This window comes from Drosophila navojoa, chromosome 5 (genome assembly GCF_054131105.1).
Source record: "Drosophila navojoa isolate 15081-1374.11 chromosome 5, UAZ_NAV_1.0, whole genome shotgun sequence".
In the NCBI taxonomy this organism is placed as follows: Eukaryota; Metazoa; Arthropoda; class Insecta; order Diptera; family Drosophilidae; genus Drosophila; species Drosophila navojoa.
This window is the reverse complement of record NC_142893.1, coordinates 24,503,860-24,519,878: the sequence shown is the minus strand read 5'-3', so window position 1 is coordinate 24,519,878 and position 16,019 is coordinate 24,503,860. Positions and strand designations below refer to the sequence as shown.

Sequence of the window (16,019 nt, the reverse complement as noted above, 5' to 3'; positions counted from 1 at the left end):
ATCTATAACTAAAATATGAGACTCAGCATCCTGAGCATCCTACCCAATCCGCCACAAATTACCGCTTCCATGCTCTACTATACACTAAAAAAAACTCACATTTTTCCTGTGACTTCTCTATTTGCTTAACACCTAGATCTAAACTATATGTGCACAAGCAACGGCGTCCCTGCACTAAAATGTACAAAAATAGTTAAGTCCTATCCTTTCCTTCTTTTTTCCTTCAACGCTCATCCTTTGCCATCCTAGGCTATCCTATTACTCTCCATACACTGCTTCCTCGCACTTTATTCAAATTATGCTTATGCTCACAAAACTAAAACGCTTTTTGCTTCCACAGCTTGCTTCACAGCGCTACAACTCGTATCAAGTAGTCGCCAATTTGAAGAATGCCTAAGCTTATATTTATGCTCTGTCTCCTCACTAACGTAGACTCAAGCACCTATGATCTAAGCTCAAGTATAGCTGCACTCAATCGGGGACTGCAGAGCAAAACCAACATTATCTACACGGAGCCCGCACAGCCCTCAGATATCTATGAACGGATTTGTGAGGCCCTCAGCCATGTTCCTAGTGTACTGTTTGATAGAACCGATCAGCGCAGCCTGAGCAGTATTAATGACCTTCATCTGCCCAAGCCCCTTTTGATGATACTGCCAGAGCCCAGCCCAGACCAAGCCGAAGCTCTGTTCGAGCAGCTGCCCACGGAAATGCAGCAATCGGATTTTCTGATCGTAGGCTGCGACACTGCAGCAAACTGGCATCAGTTGCTTGCAGCTCTCTGGCAGCAGGGCTTCCCGAATGTGCTGATATTCAACAGCACCGGCAGAGGAGGGCTCCGGGGTGAGTTTTATACCAGCGGCTTTTATCCGCAGAGAGAGCTGCAGCAGTGCAGCATCGAGGATTATTTGTGGAGTCGCCAGCATTGGTTCGACAATCTAGGAGGCCTGGAGGTGCGGGTGGCGCTCTATAACGATCCGCCACGCAGCTTGGTTTACCCCGAAAATGACATGTACGCTGGATATGCTCTACTGCTGCTGCGTGAGTTTCTGGCCCACCGCGGGGCCAAGTTTGTGCCCGTGCTGACGCCCAACTACAGCGTCTTCTCCCCCCACGACTGTCTCAAATACATACACAACAATCTGTCCGACGTCTGTGGGGAGCTGTTGGCTTACTACAACGAAGTTAGCTTTACCGCCAGTTATACGTACCTGTACGTTAATATCTTGATTCCCAATGCGCAGCCCAAGTCCAAGAACTACTATATTATAGCTCCCATGCAGCTGAACACTTGGCTGTCCATGCTTCTCTATATAGCCATTACCTGTAGTTTCGTCAGCTGCGTTTGCCGGCTGCAGCAGGGGCGATGGGAATGCGGCCGATTTCTACTAGATATAATTTCCAGTCTGCTCTGCGTGGGCTTTCAGCTGCGTCTCATTACGGGCTGGCAGTACTACACCTTGTATTCTAGCATTTTCCTAGTGGGCTTCATGATCGCCAACTATTACCTGGCGTACCTGGCAACCATTCTCTCGACGGGTGTCTACGAGCCCGAAATACGCAGCTTCGAGGACATGGTTGACCGAAATATTAGCATCCTAATCGGGGACTACGACAAGAAGGTGTTTGAGATCTACGACTTTCCAGATATCCTATGGAATATAACCCGTCTGGTGTCCTATCCCTTCATACAGGCGCATCGGCGCATCTTTGATCCCAAATATGCCTACTTGGCGCATAGCGATCGCCTGGTACTGTTCGCTTTCCAGCAACAATATATGAAAAAGCCCCGCATGCGTCCCCTGCCTATAGACCTGCAGCACTCGCTGCCGGGTTTCCCAATGCGTCGCCACTGGCTGCTGAAGCACAAGCTCAGCGAGGCGGTGCTCAACAGCTTTGGCAGTGGACTACTGGACAAGCTGGCCGACGACACCAATCAACAGACGATACACATTGGCTACTTGAACCTGATACCCTCGGAGCCATACGAGGCGAAGCCCTTGACATTGGACTACTTCAAAGTCCCGCTAATTATGCTCGTCTTCGGTCTAATCATTGCATTTGTCTGCCTCATCGTCGAGTTACTCTGGCGACGTATACACGATCCGTATACACGCGAACGGTGCGAAAGAACTCGAGAAGCTGAAAAGGAAACACCTGGGGAATCTTAAAGTAAGTATTACAGCCTATTGATGTCATTACTCACACTTTTATGAGATTATAAGAGACTTTATTTATAGATGAAAAATTATATCATTACAAAATTGTAATAATTTATAATATGTATTTCCCAATTTAGCAAATCGATTTGGAGTCATTAAGACTCTGCAGGATTCGGGAAATGCATTAAATTGAATTGTCTATTAAGACGAAGTAAGACGAAGTTCGGTCAAAACTTAAACATATATCTCTCAAGAATTCATCGATAATTGCTTTTCAGCTAATAAATTAATCGGCATGACTCACTATTATTAGCTTATGAGAGACTTGATTCGTTATTCAAGAATTAAATTTTCATTTGGAGCTATCTATCGTCAGGTGGTTTAGTTCATTTTTGAAGCGCGATAGTTTTAATCAAATCTAGACAGGCGTTGCTCAAGAAATTCAACTCAATACAGCATTTCGGTTTTACGAAACCTCTGCAAAAATATTTATTGATCAATAAGCATAAAATGGAATTGTGTTCCAGTCGTTCGAGGCCAACCCTTGAAAGGTGCTCTAGAAGCTTCCTAAACGGAATTCAAAATAAAAACCGCATCAAATCTATGCGAAGCACCCTCTAAAAGATGAGAGAAGCTGGCCATGGCTCAGCTCGAGCTCTTTGACAAGCGAGCAAAATAAATAGCACTTGAGATATGTTTCCAAAACATTTGTCAGCTGCGAACTTTGGGTCCGCTTACCCCTCCTGCTGGCCGCCTGCAAGTATGCAACGCAAACGATAACACAAAACATGCCAAGGAAGTGGTACAGCCACCCATCGTCAGCTTCGGTCGCAGATGCTGACTTGCACAAATATTTGGCGAAAAGAAAGAGCAAAAGCCGAAGATGGAACAACATCAAAAATTACTTTAGACAGAACAGAATAGAGGGTTGTGTGGGCGTTGTCCGCTACATTTTGCCAAGGGGCGTGGCTCGACACATTTTGAAGTTCATTGACTTGTGCCACGGTTCTTGGCGCCGCAAAGTATGCAACCCAAATGTGGCGACAATAAAGTTTATGTGCGTCGCCAGCCGCAAAAGAAATAACACTCTACAATTGCAGCTGTGTGTGTGTGGGTGGGTGTGTGTGTGTGTGGGTGTAGATAATCACCAATTGCCGGGCGGTTGATGAAAATAAAAATGATACACATTGCCTTGTGCGGGAGCGTTAACTTTTTGACAGCACTGTTCGAGGCGGGAGACACAAATTTCAAGCAGGCCTGGGTAACGCCCACCTGAAATCCAGGCGAAGGCTCGGGGTTCGAGTCACGTGCGTGCCTGGACCCAATATCGCTGCTGTCGCCGCAACGAGAGATAAATAAAAATTCGAAAAAAAAAAACACATACATGTATACATACAAATATGTATGCCCTTCAGTCGCTTAATTGCTGATTTCGTGTTTTCATCGCGACTTTAATCGATTTCGTGCGCAATTTAACTGCCCACGATTGTCACATGTGGCATGCCCCCCTAGGGGTATCGGGCCGGCCAGTCAGTCGCAGTCCGATTACAATCGACTTTAAAGTAAACATTTGTTTTTATTTTTCCAGCAGGGCGGCTTTTAATTAAGATTGCGTAGGGCGATAAGTGGCAAGTGTTGTGGCGAATCGATTCCGCAGAATGGGGCGGATCAAGACTCAATATAAATTCCGGATTCTCTGCGCTCTTGATGCACATATTTATTGTGGCTTTAGCTGTGGCTGGGGCCGTATCTGTGGCTGTGCCATTGTGCACGTTTATTCAAGAGAATTCGGCTTTCCCTTGCCCGGTAGGGCTGCCATGGACATGAAAGCCTCAAATGAAACATTTCTATAGACTTTTATTTTCTTACACCATGTCCTGCCACATTTATTTTTATAGAACTGGGATATTATGAACACAACTCAAAAATCATTTAAGCTTAGAGATAGCTGCATGATTTTACTACCAGATATTTCATATCGTATTTCATTTTCCTTCTTTCTTTCCCACTGAGCACCCAAGTGAATGCCAAATATGCGCAACTGTAGATGTTTAAACAAGATTCAGTTTGGTTACCTCAAAATAGTAGGCCTTACCATCTCTAGCTAAGCAATGTGCTATCCAGCAAGCACAGCGTCTTTAGAATAGCTTGAACTATTTTAACAAAGTCCGTATCCTTATTTCTATGATATATATTGGCATACTTTAGTCTCTATTGAATTTAGATTAATACTAAAATGAGTTTTGGAACATTCGTATTCATACTTTTACCTCTGTTTACACTGCTTAATAGTCCAGTTATCCTGGGAGCTAACCCTCAATTCAAATTTCACATTATAAATCTAAAATTTCGTCAATTGTGTAGCTTCAAAGCCTTTAAGTCAACCGAGTGTGTAAGCGAAATGACAAATTTAAACGTGGACCCCGGCGAGCCCTGGGCTCTGACGACAATAGGGGGATTATCTGGTGCGCTCAGCTGTATGCGACGTCTGACCCTTTTATCAGGCGGACATTTGAGCAGCAAATCACAGCCCATGATGCACATATCACAGCCCCGGCTGGACACACACACAGTGGGAAGAAGAACAATTGAAAGGCATGCCCTAAGGGCAATTGCCTGATTCGAATGCCACATAATTGACTGCATGCTTTGTGGGTTTGCTTTGCCTTGATTTGGCCTGACTCGGCTTGGTCCGGCTCAGCTCTGCTCCTCTTCTGGGGTCCAATCAAAACTCCCAGGCTAATTGCAGTTTGGCTCTAAGGTCTCATTGTGTGCTTAGGGATTGTGTGGCATGTGGCATGGGGCATGGGGCATGGGGCATGTGGCGAGAGGTTAGGCGCTAGCTCCGGCGACCCGGTCCCGATATGCGAATGCTCTTTAAATGCTATTATTTAAATCAATGCTGTGGCATCGCCTTAAGGCCGGCTCAGCACATATATGAGGTGGATATTTATGTGCCATGTCTAATTGTCGGCACCGGGCTTCAAAGTGGCCTCGTTACCTCTAATTCGCCCCTCCACTGCTCCGCGAAATGCATTTATCGCACTCCAACTTATGCTAAGATAAACGACCATCGCGCAGCCAGGGAAAATTGGCCACACTTTCCAGACGCTCAGACGCTCAGTCTCTCAGTTTCTCAGTACCTGGGCTTGAGCTTGGGTCATAAAGAAATATACCTGACAATTGGCAATTTTTGGTTGATTTTGCAATTTATGGCCACAGCGAGCAGCGGGAGCTGGCCAAGAGGCAGCGGCATGTGTCATTGGCGGCATGACCAAAAGACCCAAATATATATGTATGTATGTAGTATATAACGACGTCTTGTGCTCGGGATGAGGTAGATTGCATCTCATGAAATAGTTCGAGCAATTCAACTGAATTTATGAAACGCTTAAAAAACGTCTTTGAAAATTTTATAAAAACCGCATAAAATCTCTCTGCTCTTTCAGCATGGAACTGCATCGGATTTCTATTTTGAAAATCATCCAGTCTGAATGTCTGAAGCGATACTATAAAAACCACTCGAATAATTTATGTATTTATATGGCTGCACTTCAGTTGATTATACAAAAAGAAAAAACAATTTTTTAATTTATTTGCACACAATACGTCTGCAAGTTATTCGATTAATCAGCACACAATAAATAATATTTTCATTGTTTTTAAATTGGATTTACGCTGAAGTTTTTGAATTGATAATAGTATTAATGTCTGCTCTGACATTTGAGAATTTTCTCAAAACATTTATTTAAATTGCTTTATGAACAACCTTCAAGAGATCGTCGACGAACGATATCAAGGTAATCGATGAGCTATACGAAAAAAATATATATATATTTATAGTTATTGTAAGCAAATATGTATTTCTACATATTCAAAGACTATTTATATACAGGTAAGTTATGCTGATAAGTTGTTTAACTCATCCGTAAGATCAAATCGTGAATGTATGAATCATTTCTCAACTCTCTCACTCAGAACACTATTGTTGTTATGGAGGTAAGTTAGCATTGTCTGCTCGTAGGCATAGCTTCCAAGTCCAGCTGCCTCGAGTTGCTAAATATAGCTGGGCACAGAAACCCAAACGGAACCCAATTAAGCGCAACAAACAACTTCACGCCACATGCCACAGCCACTTATCAGTCCCATCCGATCAGATCCAACATCAACATCAAGTCGATTGCATTGCCGCCGGTGTGCGACGCTGTGCCTGCTGCTGTTCCCTACTCTATCTCGCGCGCTCCTTCTCCTTCTCCTTCTCCTTCTCCTTCTCCTTCTCTTTCTCTTTCTCTTTCGCTCTTGATCTTGCCAATTGTAATGGCCAACGATTTGTCGCTGTCGCAGGACCTGCGGCCACAACAACAGCAATTGACGATCGTCGCGAGATAAGATCGCACTGCGATAAGCGAGCCGAGAAACGGCGACAGCAGCCACATTTATGATAATAAGTTGACATTTGACCACCATGACGAAATAATGAAACGATCAGGAGGCCGTCCGCTTGACAGGTAGGACAGACTACCAATCGCACATGCCAGGTGAGACACTTTATATAACGATTCAAAGAAATATATAATTTGGCATATTCCTGTTTTTGTTTGTGATTCTGTTTTCATACCCAGAACCAGAAATCAGGGTATGTTTTTTCGTGGCAGACCCAAACTATATATATTCTTGATCAGGAAGACGAACTGAGTTGAGTTAACCCTGTTCGCCCATCCGTTCATCCGTCCGTATGTCTGTCAGTCCGTCTGTCCGTACCATATTAAAATAACAGTTGGTCGAAGGACTCAGGGGATCTTATGTCAATATGTTTCGAATAGAGTTTTCTTACTTGTTTCTGGATGGATTTTCAATCTCATGGTAGTTTTCTGTTATAGTTAAAGATCTCGAAGATCTATTAAATCGATACTGAGCATTCTTCTAATCTCTTCTGATTATAGCTGTACAGGTCGAGCGATCTTATAGGTAAATTTAACAATTCAGTCTTATGTGCCCAACTAAAAGCTAAAAGCCAACCAATTCAGAATCTGTTAAGTACTTTATTGAAAGTATTAGAAAATCAGAGCAATGAACTCACTGTATTAATCCAAATCAAATTCTCAATTCAATTCACATAATGCCCTAGAAGCTTAAATTACACTTAACTGATTTTATTTTAATGGGTAAACATTTCAAAGCGATTATCTGCCAATCTAATCATAGGGCACAACAAAAACTCAACACAAAAATTTGATAAGATTTGGCTTTGAAAACCCCCTCATTGGATACGAAAAACGTTCATGAATGCCTTTTTAGAAACAACGTAGAAATAATGAAGCAAATTTTAGCAAATGTTTGCTCTATAGATTTCAAATTCTTAATTTCGTACAACAACCAAATTCATAAGTAACGTAGTGGAGCCTAGGCGGCTGATGAATACCCTATGATATATATCTACTTAGCAGAAGGCTCCAAATATGTGTTATGTAGTCTCGAATTTTATACGTTTAAAAGAAATAAAAATACAAAAACTTTATTTTCGATAGTGTATGATATCAAAATACATAATTATAGAGGAAGCTAAAGCAAAGTGAACTAACCATTGAATTTTAACTTTATAGCTCTAAATTTATAAGATATCTATCTATTACTCCAATTTGTTGGATAATAAACTGTGTAGATCTATCTAGAATATTCTTTTGATACTTCCTCTATACGAATATATATTCTAATTTTCGAACTACAAACATGCTGGGCACAAAACCAATATACTCTTTTCACAACACGGACGACTATGCTATATTTTGGATAGTCACCGAATCTAGCACAATATAACTGTTTGCAATGAGGCATCCGATAGAAGACGGCAATAACTACACAAATGGGCCTAATAAATTAATGTATTCTAAATTGGTTATTTATTGCACCAGCGATTTTATGATACCATTCTAGACTTCTATAAAATGTTCAAACGATTCCTCCGAAACAGCCAGTTTCACTTGGTTGCCCATGGAACACACAACTGCAGAAAATCAGGCGATCAAATATGAGCGATAAGGATAGACTTGTAAAGACATTCAGAAATAATATGGATTTGGAACTCTCTATAAATTTACGGACATAATTCGCAGATATTGCAGGAGGCTGGCGAAGGCTCAGCGAGCGAGAGGATCGAGTGCAATTCGAAATTAAAGCTACCGTGGTATTTCGCAAGCGGATTCCTTCTGCTGTGGGTCCTATTGTATTTTGCAGTGGTTATTCCTTTGTTTTATCGCCTGCCAACATCCCTGACCATCGAGGATGATAATAAAGGAGAGTTCATTGGGGATCGAGCCTACGACGTCCTCAACAATCTGGTCAACATTGGAACTAGGGTAGCTGGCAGCGATGCCAATGAGCTCGAAGCAGTAGAATTTCTGCTAAATGAAATATCAAAGATCCAAAAGGATTTACTTGAGGATTATTTTACCTTAGAGGTGGACGTACATAAAACCTCTGGCTCACACATCTATCACAACCTACTTGAGATGTACCAAGGAGTCCAGAACGTGGTAGTCAAACTGAGCCCCAGGAACTCATCAAGTGTGTCGTACCTCCTGGTGAACAGTCACTACGACACAGTCGCAACTTCTCCGGGAGCGGGTGACGATGGCTTCATGGTCGCCACTATGTTGGAGGTGCTGCGAGTGATGGCCACAACGCCACAATCCTTAGAGCATCCCGTCGTCTTCCTGTTCAATGGAGACGAGGAGATGGGCATGCAAGCCTCACATGGCTTCATTACCCAGCACAAATGGGCACCCAACTGCAAGTATGAATCCGAGTTGTTTCGATTTTAAAGGAAAATCCTATTTAGAAATTGTATTTACAGGGCTGTTGTCAATTTGGATAGCGCTGGAAGTGGCGGACGCGAAATTTTATTTCAAACTGGCCCCTCTCATGCGTGGTTAGCCAATGTAAGTTCTGCAAGAGAAAATAGTTCCAAGTACGATTTCAACTTGGTCATAATCCGCAGTATTACAAGAAGAGTGCGAAGCATCCCTTTGCTACAACCTTGGCTGAGGAATTTTTTCAAATGGGACTTATACCTTCCGATACAGACTATCGCATTATTACGCAATACGGACAGATTCCAGGTAAAACTAGATATAGATATAAATCTATTGCTATTCTATGGACTTTTCACTGTGCAGGCGTTGATCTTGGCCAAGCTATCAACGGTTACATATATCATACAAAGTACGATCGCATTGATGTAATTCCTCGAGGCTCTATTCAGAACACGGGAGACAATGTTTTGAGTCTGGTGCGCGCCTTGGCTAATGCACCTGAATTGCGCAATGTACAGGTGGGTTATGAGCACGTGTTATCCTGAAAACAGATTCTTAGCAATCCAACTATAGGCGTATCAAGGAGGAAATTCTGTGTACTACGACTTTTTGGGCCTCGCTTTCATCACCTACTCGGAGGAAACGGGCCAAATTCTGAACTACGGCGCAGCAGGAGTCACGCTTATTTTAGTTTTCATATCTGCGTGGCGCATGTCCGCTGTGTCCCAGCTGCCCAGCAATCAGATTTGGCGGCGTTTAATCATTCTCTTGATTCTTCAAATCATTGCTTTTGTACTAGCCTTGGCTCTGCCCCTAGTTGTGGCATACATCCTCGACAACTTTGGACTGTCGCTCACCTTCTTCAGCTCTCTTTCACTTGTGATTGGCTTGTATGTCTGCCCGGCACTAATTGGGCTATGTGTTCCGATCACTGTGTACTATCACACACAGGGGAATGTGAGTATACGAGATTACATTAGATCGAGCAATCGACTCAATGTTATCTGCTCTAGAGCAAATTGCCTTTCAGCTATCACGTTCAACTGGCCCTGCATAGCTGGGCCATCCTACTGTCTCTTCTGGCCATTGCCGCTACTGCTTATGGACTGCGCTCCATCTATATCGTCACGATTTTGATCATCTTTTATGCTGTATCGTTGGCCATCAGTCTATTGAGTACCTCCCACGATCGCGGCTACTCCTGGAGTGGACTGGTCATTGTTAGTCAGGTGATCCCTTTCCTTTATAGCAGTTACCTCTTCTACACATTCATCGTGGTGCTGACGCCAATGAATGGTCGTTCTGGCAGTGCGTCCAATCCGGATACGATCGTTGCTGCTCTAGCAGCGGCGGGTGCGATTTTCTCCTTTGGCTTTCTGGTAAGTTCTCTATCCAGCCCTAGTTCCTCAAAAGCTTATAACATGTCTCTTCAGCTGCCCTTGACCAATGCGTTCCGACGATCGGGGTCGGTGTTGCTCACCCTACTTGTGATTACAGGCGTTACGATTTACCTAGCCTGCGGCACAGAAATGGGCTTCCCTTATCGCCCAAGGACCCATAGTGCTCGCGCTCTTTATCAGGTACTTCTTAACATATTGATTGATATGAGTTGATAATTATTATATTCCTAATATAGCATGTGCGCAGAACCTTCTACGATTACGATGGATCCGTGATCAGCGACGAGTCCGGCTATTTATTCAACTTACAGGATAGACGTGAAACGTCAGCATTTTCCGGCGTGAATTTCACGGGTGCAATAAGCCAGGCAGAAAATTGCAAAAATCATATGATGTGCGCTGCGCCTTTATTTGATGAGCGTTGGGTTGAGAACCGATTGCAAGGAATTTGGCTGCCCCGCAAGGAGCCCGTCATACCCAAAATACCAACAAGTCTGGAGCTGCTCAGCAAAACAGTCTTGGCTGACAAGAGGACGATGCGGTTCAGCTTTCGACTAACTGGACCGCCCTATTTGAGTTTGTTTATTCAAACCTACGAAGATGACTTTGTCACCGTGAGCGACTGGTCCTTCTCCAAGACCTACCTGGAGCAAAAGCCAGCTTCTCCGCTCGCCTATCACATATATATTACCTACGGCAGAAGTGAACCCCTTGAGTTTTATTTGGATATTACAGTAAGTACTCAATGCTTAGAAAGTCGACTTCATTCCAATATTCTTCAATTTCAGAAGCCTAACGGAAACTTTGACGTGCCTCTGTTCCAACTGGGCATATCTGCATCTAACATTGGCGATAAGGGGGATGAGCACAGCAACAAGTTCGCCTCAACGTTTCCCTCGTATGCCATAGTAGTCGATTGGCCCTCGCAATACACAAGATATATATTCTAAATCGCGCACAACAAAGCATAGCAGCCGTGTTTGTCCTTCGGTTTAGTATAGATAATGTATAAAGAATCTAAGATAGTAATAAAGTTCTATTGGATAAAAAATTCGTAGTGATAGGACTCACGCGCGACCAAGTAGGCAAAAAGATAAGCTCGCTGGGGTAACCTGTTTTCGTGGAATGGTGACTGATTGGGCTACACCAGACAGACATGGCCTAATCGAAATCGGGAAGAATGGCAATCTGAAAGCTCTGATTAAATCTGATTATGGCCTATACTTTATGGCAGTAGATTATGGCTTATCTACATGATCTTATGGAGTGCGAACAACAATTCACAATGACTCTGCCTGCCTTAAAAAGCGTGCTTCCTTCAATGGCGATTGTAAATCTTTTTAGCGAGGGCAGCTCAAAAAGTTTTTGTCACCTAGGGGGTGTTCCACTATTCTCTGGATATGCACAGTAGAAATAAATCACAATAAAAGTTAACTATGCGAAATATGTACTTTACATAAAATTGTCCGTTTTAATCACATTCTGTTGATCCTTTAATAGCTTATATTGCTTATTCATTTGTAGCCCCTATTGATAGATACGAAACTGCCCGCGCTTTTATTGTTATCAAACATATTTTGAATCATTAGCGTTATAAAATTATATATTTCTGAAAAATATGGATTTCTATTTCCATTTTTTATGACTTTCTATCTACCCCTATATAAGGAGGTTCGATTTTTTGGCGAAATATTAGTCGACCAACGAAAACCAACTAGAGTCACTACGAAAAAAACAAAACAAAAAAAAAACTGTTTTCGAAAATGAGCGATGAGATTACACTGGTATGCGAGTGCGCAAATTAAATGTTTTGGATTTGCTAAGTTTACATAACAAATTCGCAGATTCCGGAGGAGGATAACCTAGATGTATCCAATAAAATACAGGAAAGAGATATCAAAGATGATGCAAAACCACCATGGTACCTCGGCACCGGTTTCTTGCTCTTCTGGGTGCTATTATTTTTCGCAGTGGTCTTGCCACTCTTCTATCGCATGTCCACGTCGCTGACCATCGAAGATGATCTCAAGGGCGAATTCATTGGCGATCGTGCATACAACACTTTGAACAATCTGGTTAACATAGGACCCAGGACGGTGGGCAGCAATGCAAATGAGGAAGAAGCTGTGCTTTTCCTTATGAATGAACTGGCAGCGATAAGAAAAGTTCTCCTGCACGACTACTTCACCATGGAAGTGGACATTCAGCGTGCCTCGGGCGCTCTCAGATACACCCATATGCTCAACATGTACCAGGGCGTTAAGAATATTATTGTTAAGTTGACCCCAAAGAGTTCGACAAGTGACTCGTACCTATTAGTGAACAGTCACTACGACACAGTCGCAACTTCTCCGGGAGCGGGCGACGATGGCTTCATGGTGGCCACCATGCTGGAGGTGTTGCGCGTGTTGGCCACAACTCCACAATCCTTCGAGCATCCCGTCGTCTTCCTCTTCAACGGTGCCGAAGAAACAGCATTCCAGGCCTCCCATGGCTTCATTACCCAACACAAATGGGCACCGCACTGCAAGTATGCATAGGAAATGTTTTTATTATGAGCGAAAACTGTGTTAACGAACCGCCTTTGCAGAGCTGTTGTCAATTTGGACGCCGCAGGCAGCGGAGGACGCGATATTCTATTTCAAAGTGGTCCCTCCAATCCCTGGCTTGTCGAAGTAAGTTTCTGAGAATGAGTCGCGAGATAAATTAATAGAATCAATTTCGATCTTCAAGTACTACAAGAAGCATGCCAAGCATCCGTTTGCCACATCTTTGGGCGAGGAGATATTTCAATCGGGTGTGATACCGTCGGACACCGACTTTACCGCCTTTGTTGAGCACGGAAATATTCCAGGTAGATAATTGGATAATTCGTTGATTGCTTACAGAAAAAGATTAATCAGTTTGTTGGGTGTCTAGGCTTGGATATAGCTCAGATCATCAATGGCTATATATACCATACTAAATATGACCGAATCGATGTGATTCCCCGAAGCTCTATGCAAAGCACGGGCGACAACGTATTGAGTCTAGTGCGAGGCTTGGCGAATGCAACTGAACTACATAATCCGCAGGTAAATCTCTGCCACTTGACATTAAAAAATTCATTATCATTTTCTGAATATTAGGCCTACGAACAAGGACACGCAGTTTTCTTTGACTTTCTGGGACTCTTTCTCATCAGCTACTCCGGGGATACTGGCATAATATTAAACAATTGCGTTGCTGTAGTTGGCATAGTCCTGGTTTTTGTCTCCCTTTGGCGAATGTCCTCTATTTCTTCCCTCTCTGCCAGTCAAGTGTTGCAGCGAGTGCTAAACCAACTGATTCTTCAGATCATAGCTTTAGCATTAGGCCTAACTCTGCCTCTTCTGATTGCTTATATGTTCGACAGTTTCGGGTTGTCTCTGACATACTTCAGCTCTCTTTCCCTTCTGATCGGTCTTTATGTGTGTCCAGCGCTCATCGGACTGAGTCTTCCCATCACAATTTACTATCAATGGAAAAAGGATGTAAGTATTTCAAAAATATTTTCATTTAAAAGCCCACTTAACATTCGAATTCCCTAGGACAAGCTACCATTCCCGTATCGCCTACAACTGGCTCTGCACACTTGGGCCATTCTGCTGTCTATGCTGACTATAGCACTCACCGCCTATGGGCTTCGGTCCGCCTATATTTTCACAATCTTGAATAGCTTCTATGCCATATCCTTGGCGCTAAATCTCCTGACCACACTCCACGATCGCGACTATAACTGGACGGGTCTCGTAATATTTAGCCAGGTAATACCTTTCTTGTACTGCACCTACCGCACCTATCTCCTGCTGGTGGTGTTGATACCGATGAGTGGACGTTTGGGCAGCGCGATGAATCCGGATCTTGCCATCGCTGGCGTGACTGCTTTGGGTACTATTTTCGCTTGGGGGTTCTTGGTAAGCGAGCGTACACGATCGTTTGTAGTACTTTATATAAAAAGCAAAGGATATACTTACGTAGATCCCGCTGATCAACATGTTCCGGCGTCCCTATCTGATAGTCCTCAGCATCCTTACAGTCACTGTGATCACAGTGATCCTCGCAAGCAGCACTCACATCGGATTCCCCTATCGCCCTAGAGCGAGTAGTGAACGAGTATCATTTCAGGTATTTTAAAAGATCTATCCCTCAGAACAGTGTCCTTTAATATGTGCCGACTTTCAGCATGTGCGCAGAGTGTTCTACGAGTACGACGGCTCCATCAGCAAAGACGAGTCGGGCTATCTGATTAGTTTCCAGGACCGACGGGAAGCAAAGCCAATGAAAATGAAATCAATAACAAATGCGAGAAGCATTAGATCCGACTGCGAAAAGCACATGATGTGTGGAGTACCACTATACGACGAGCGCTGGGTCGACAATCGGTTAGGGAGTGTATGGCTGCCACGAGAACAGCCGGTTGAACTTCCAGCCAAGGCAAAGCTGACCCTCTTAAGTAAAAAAGTACTGAAGAACAATGCAACGGCACGATTCGAGTTCAAGTTAGAGGGCCCCGATCACATGAGTTTGTTCATTCAGACCTACGAGGATGACTTCGCAACACTCAGCAACTGGTCCTTCGATCGCACTTACCTGGAGAACCCGCCCGCTTATCCGCTGTCCTATCACATCTATTTCACCTACGGCACAGATCGGTCGCCACTAAACTTCAGTCTTGATATTTCGGTAAGCTTCAATAATTGCATTACTCCCAGAGTATTTGATGACATCCTTTCGGCAGAAACCCAATGGGGATTTTGAGGTACCGCTCTTCCAGTTGGGCATATCGGGCCATTATGTGGAGACTAAACGAGATGCACTCACCGAGCAGTTCGCAGCTTCATTTCCTTCGTACGCAGCACTTGTCGATTGGCCCTCATCGTATGACAGATACATATTTTAGTGATCTAAATGAAGCACTCGAAATGAATTACATTCAAATGTAGTTAAATCTAATATACATAGACAGCTACCGCTAAAGGAAGCTGAGCTCTAGAGCACACGCAAGAAGAGGACGAGGTCCCAGTCGGGTTTTCTTTGGCTTTGAATGTGGTGTCTAGAGCGGGCTTCCAAATTCAACTGCTACACAGTTTTATTAACAGATATTTATGTAACTGAAGGTAATGAAATTACTACACACAATATTCAAGCGAGGCATCAAGCCAAAAGCTGCTGCCCAAGAAATTATTCAAGAAATTATCAACCAGCTGGTTTACTAGAGCAACTCATCAGGCATTTAGTCCGAGCTGTGTGAGGCTGGAATGAATGTATTTAGCCGAACTAGTTTGACGACTTGTTAGCTGCCTGTCAGCTGTGTGGGGCTTTATTCAAATTTTGAGCACACACATACAATGTGTTACCCACTGTGCAACCTACAGTGTGCGCGTGTGTGTGTTGCTACTCACGCATCTCGCATAACTTTTGACATTTGTTTGACACAGGAGCCGCTTGCCGCCGGCGACGCACTAACTTCCAGGAATTGCACGCCACTCTTCGCTCTGTGCTTATCTTCCCGGACCAGGTCTGGCCTGCCTTGGCGACTCTGCTCGGCTGGCCGTCATAAAAGCGTATGCAAATTTGGAGCATATCTTCACACGATCTGCCGTGTGCGATCTGCAGCTTGTTAA

General features: G+C 43.6%; 3 protein-coding genes across 3 annotated transcripts; all 3 read left to right on the top strand.

The window, feature by feature from the left end:
• The first annotated feature begins 375 nt into the window (after positions 1 to 375).
• On the top strand, positions 376 to 2,182 carry LOC115564337 (Ionotropic receptor 48b). The gene has a single exon (XM_030388542.2). It carries the CDS (start codon positions 390 to 392, stop codon positions 2,169 to 2,171), a length of 1,782 nt encoding a protein of 593 aa, XP_030244402.2. The 5' UTR covers positions 376 to 389; the 3' UTR covers positions 2,172 to 2,182.
• Positions 2,183 to 8,055: 5,873 nt separating this feature from the next.
• Positions 8,056 to 11,425, top strand: LOC108652914 (endoplasmic reticulum metallopeptidase 1). Its single transcript, XM_018103110.3, has 10 exons — positions 8,056 to 8,211; positions 8,276 to 8,955; positions 9,016 to 9,100; positions 9,160 to 9,280; positions 9,338 to 9,492; positions 9,548 to 9,931; positions 9,988 to 10,353; positions 10,408 to 10,554; positions 10,611 to 11,108; positions 11,163 to 11,425. Exons 1-10 carry the CDS (start codon positions 8,191 to 8,193, stop codon positions 11,322 to 11,324), a joined length of 2,619 nt encoding a protein of 872 aa, XP_017958599.2. The 5' UTR covers positions 8,056 to 8,190; the 3' UTR covers positions 11,325 to 11,425.
• A 772-nt stretch (positions 11,426 to 12,197) lies between these two features.
• On the top strand, positions 12,198 to 15,404 carry LOC108652912 (endoplasmic reticulum metallopeptidase 1; the record flags this gene model as incomplete). Its single annotated transcript, XM_030388541.2, has 9 exons — positions 12,198 to 12,904; positions 12,965 to 13,049; positions 13,108 to 13,228; positions 13,294 to 13,448; positions 13,503 to 13,886; positions 13,944 to 14,309; positions 14,374 to 14,520; positions 14,578 to 15,078; positions 15,134 to 15,404. Coding segments are annotated over 9 exons (2,628 nt in total), but the record flags the coding sequence as incomplete, so codon positions are not given.
• Between the last annotated feature and the right edge of the window lie 615 nt (positions 15,405 to 16,019).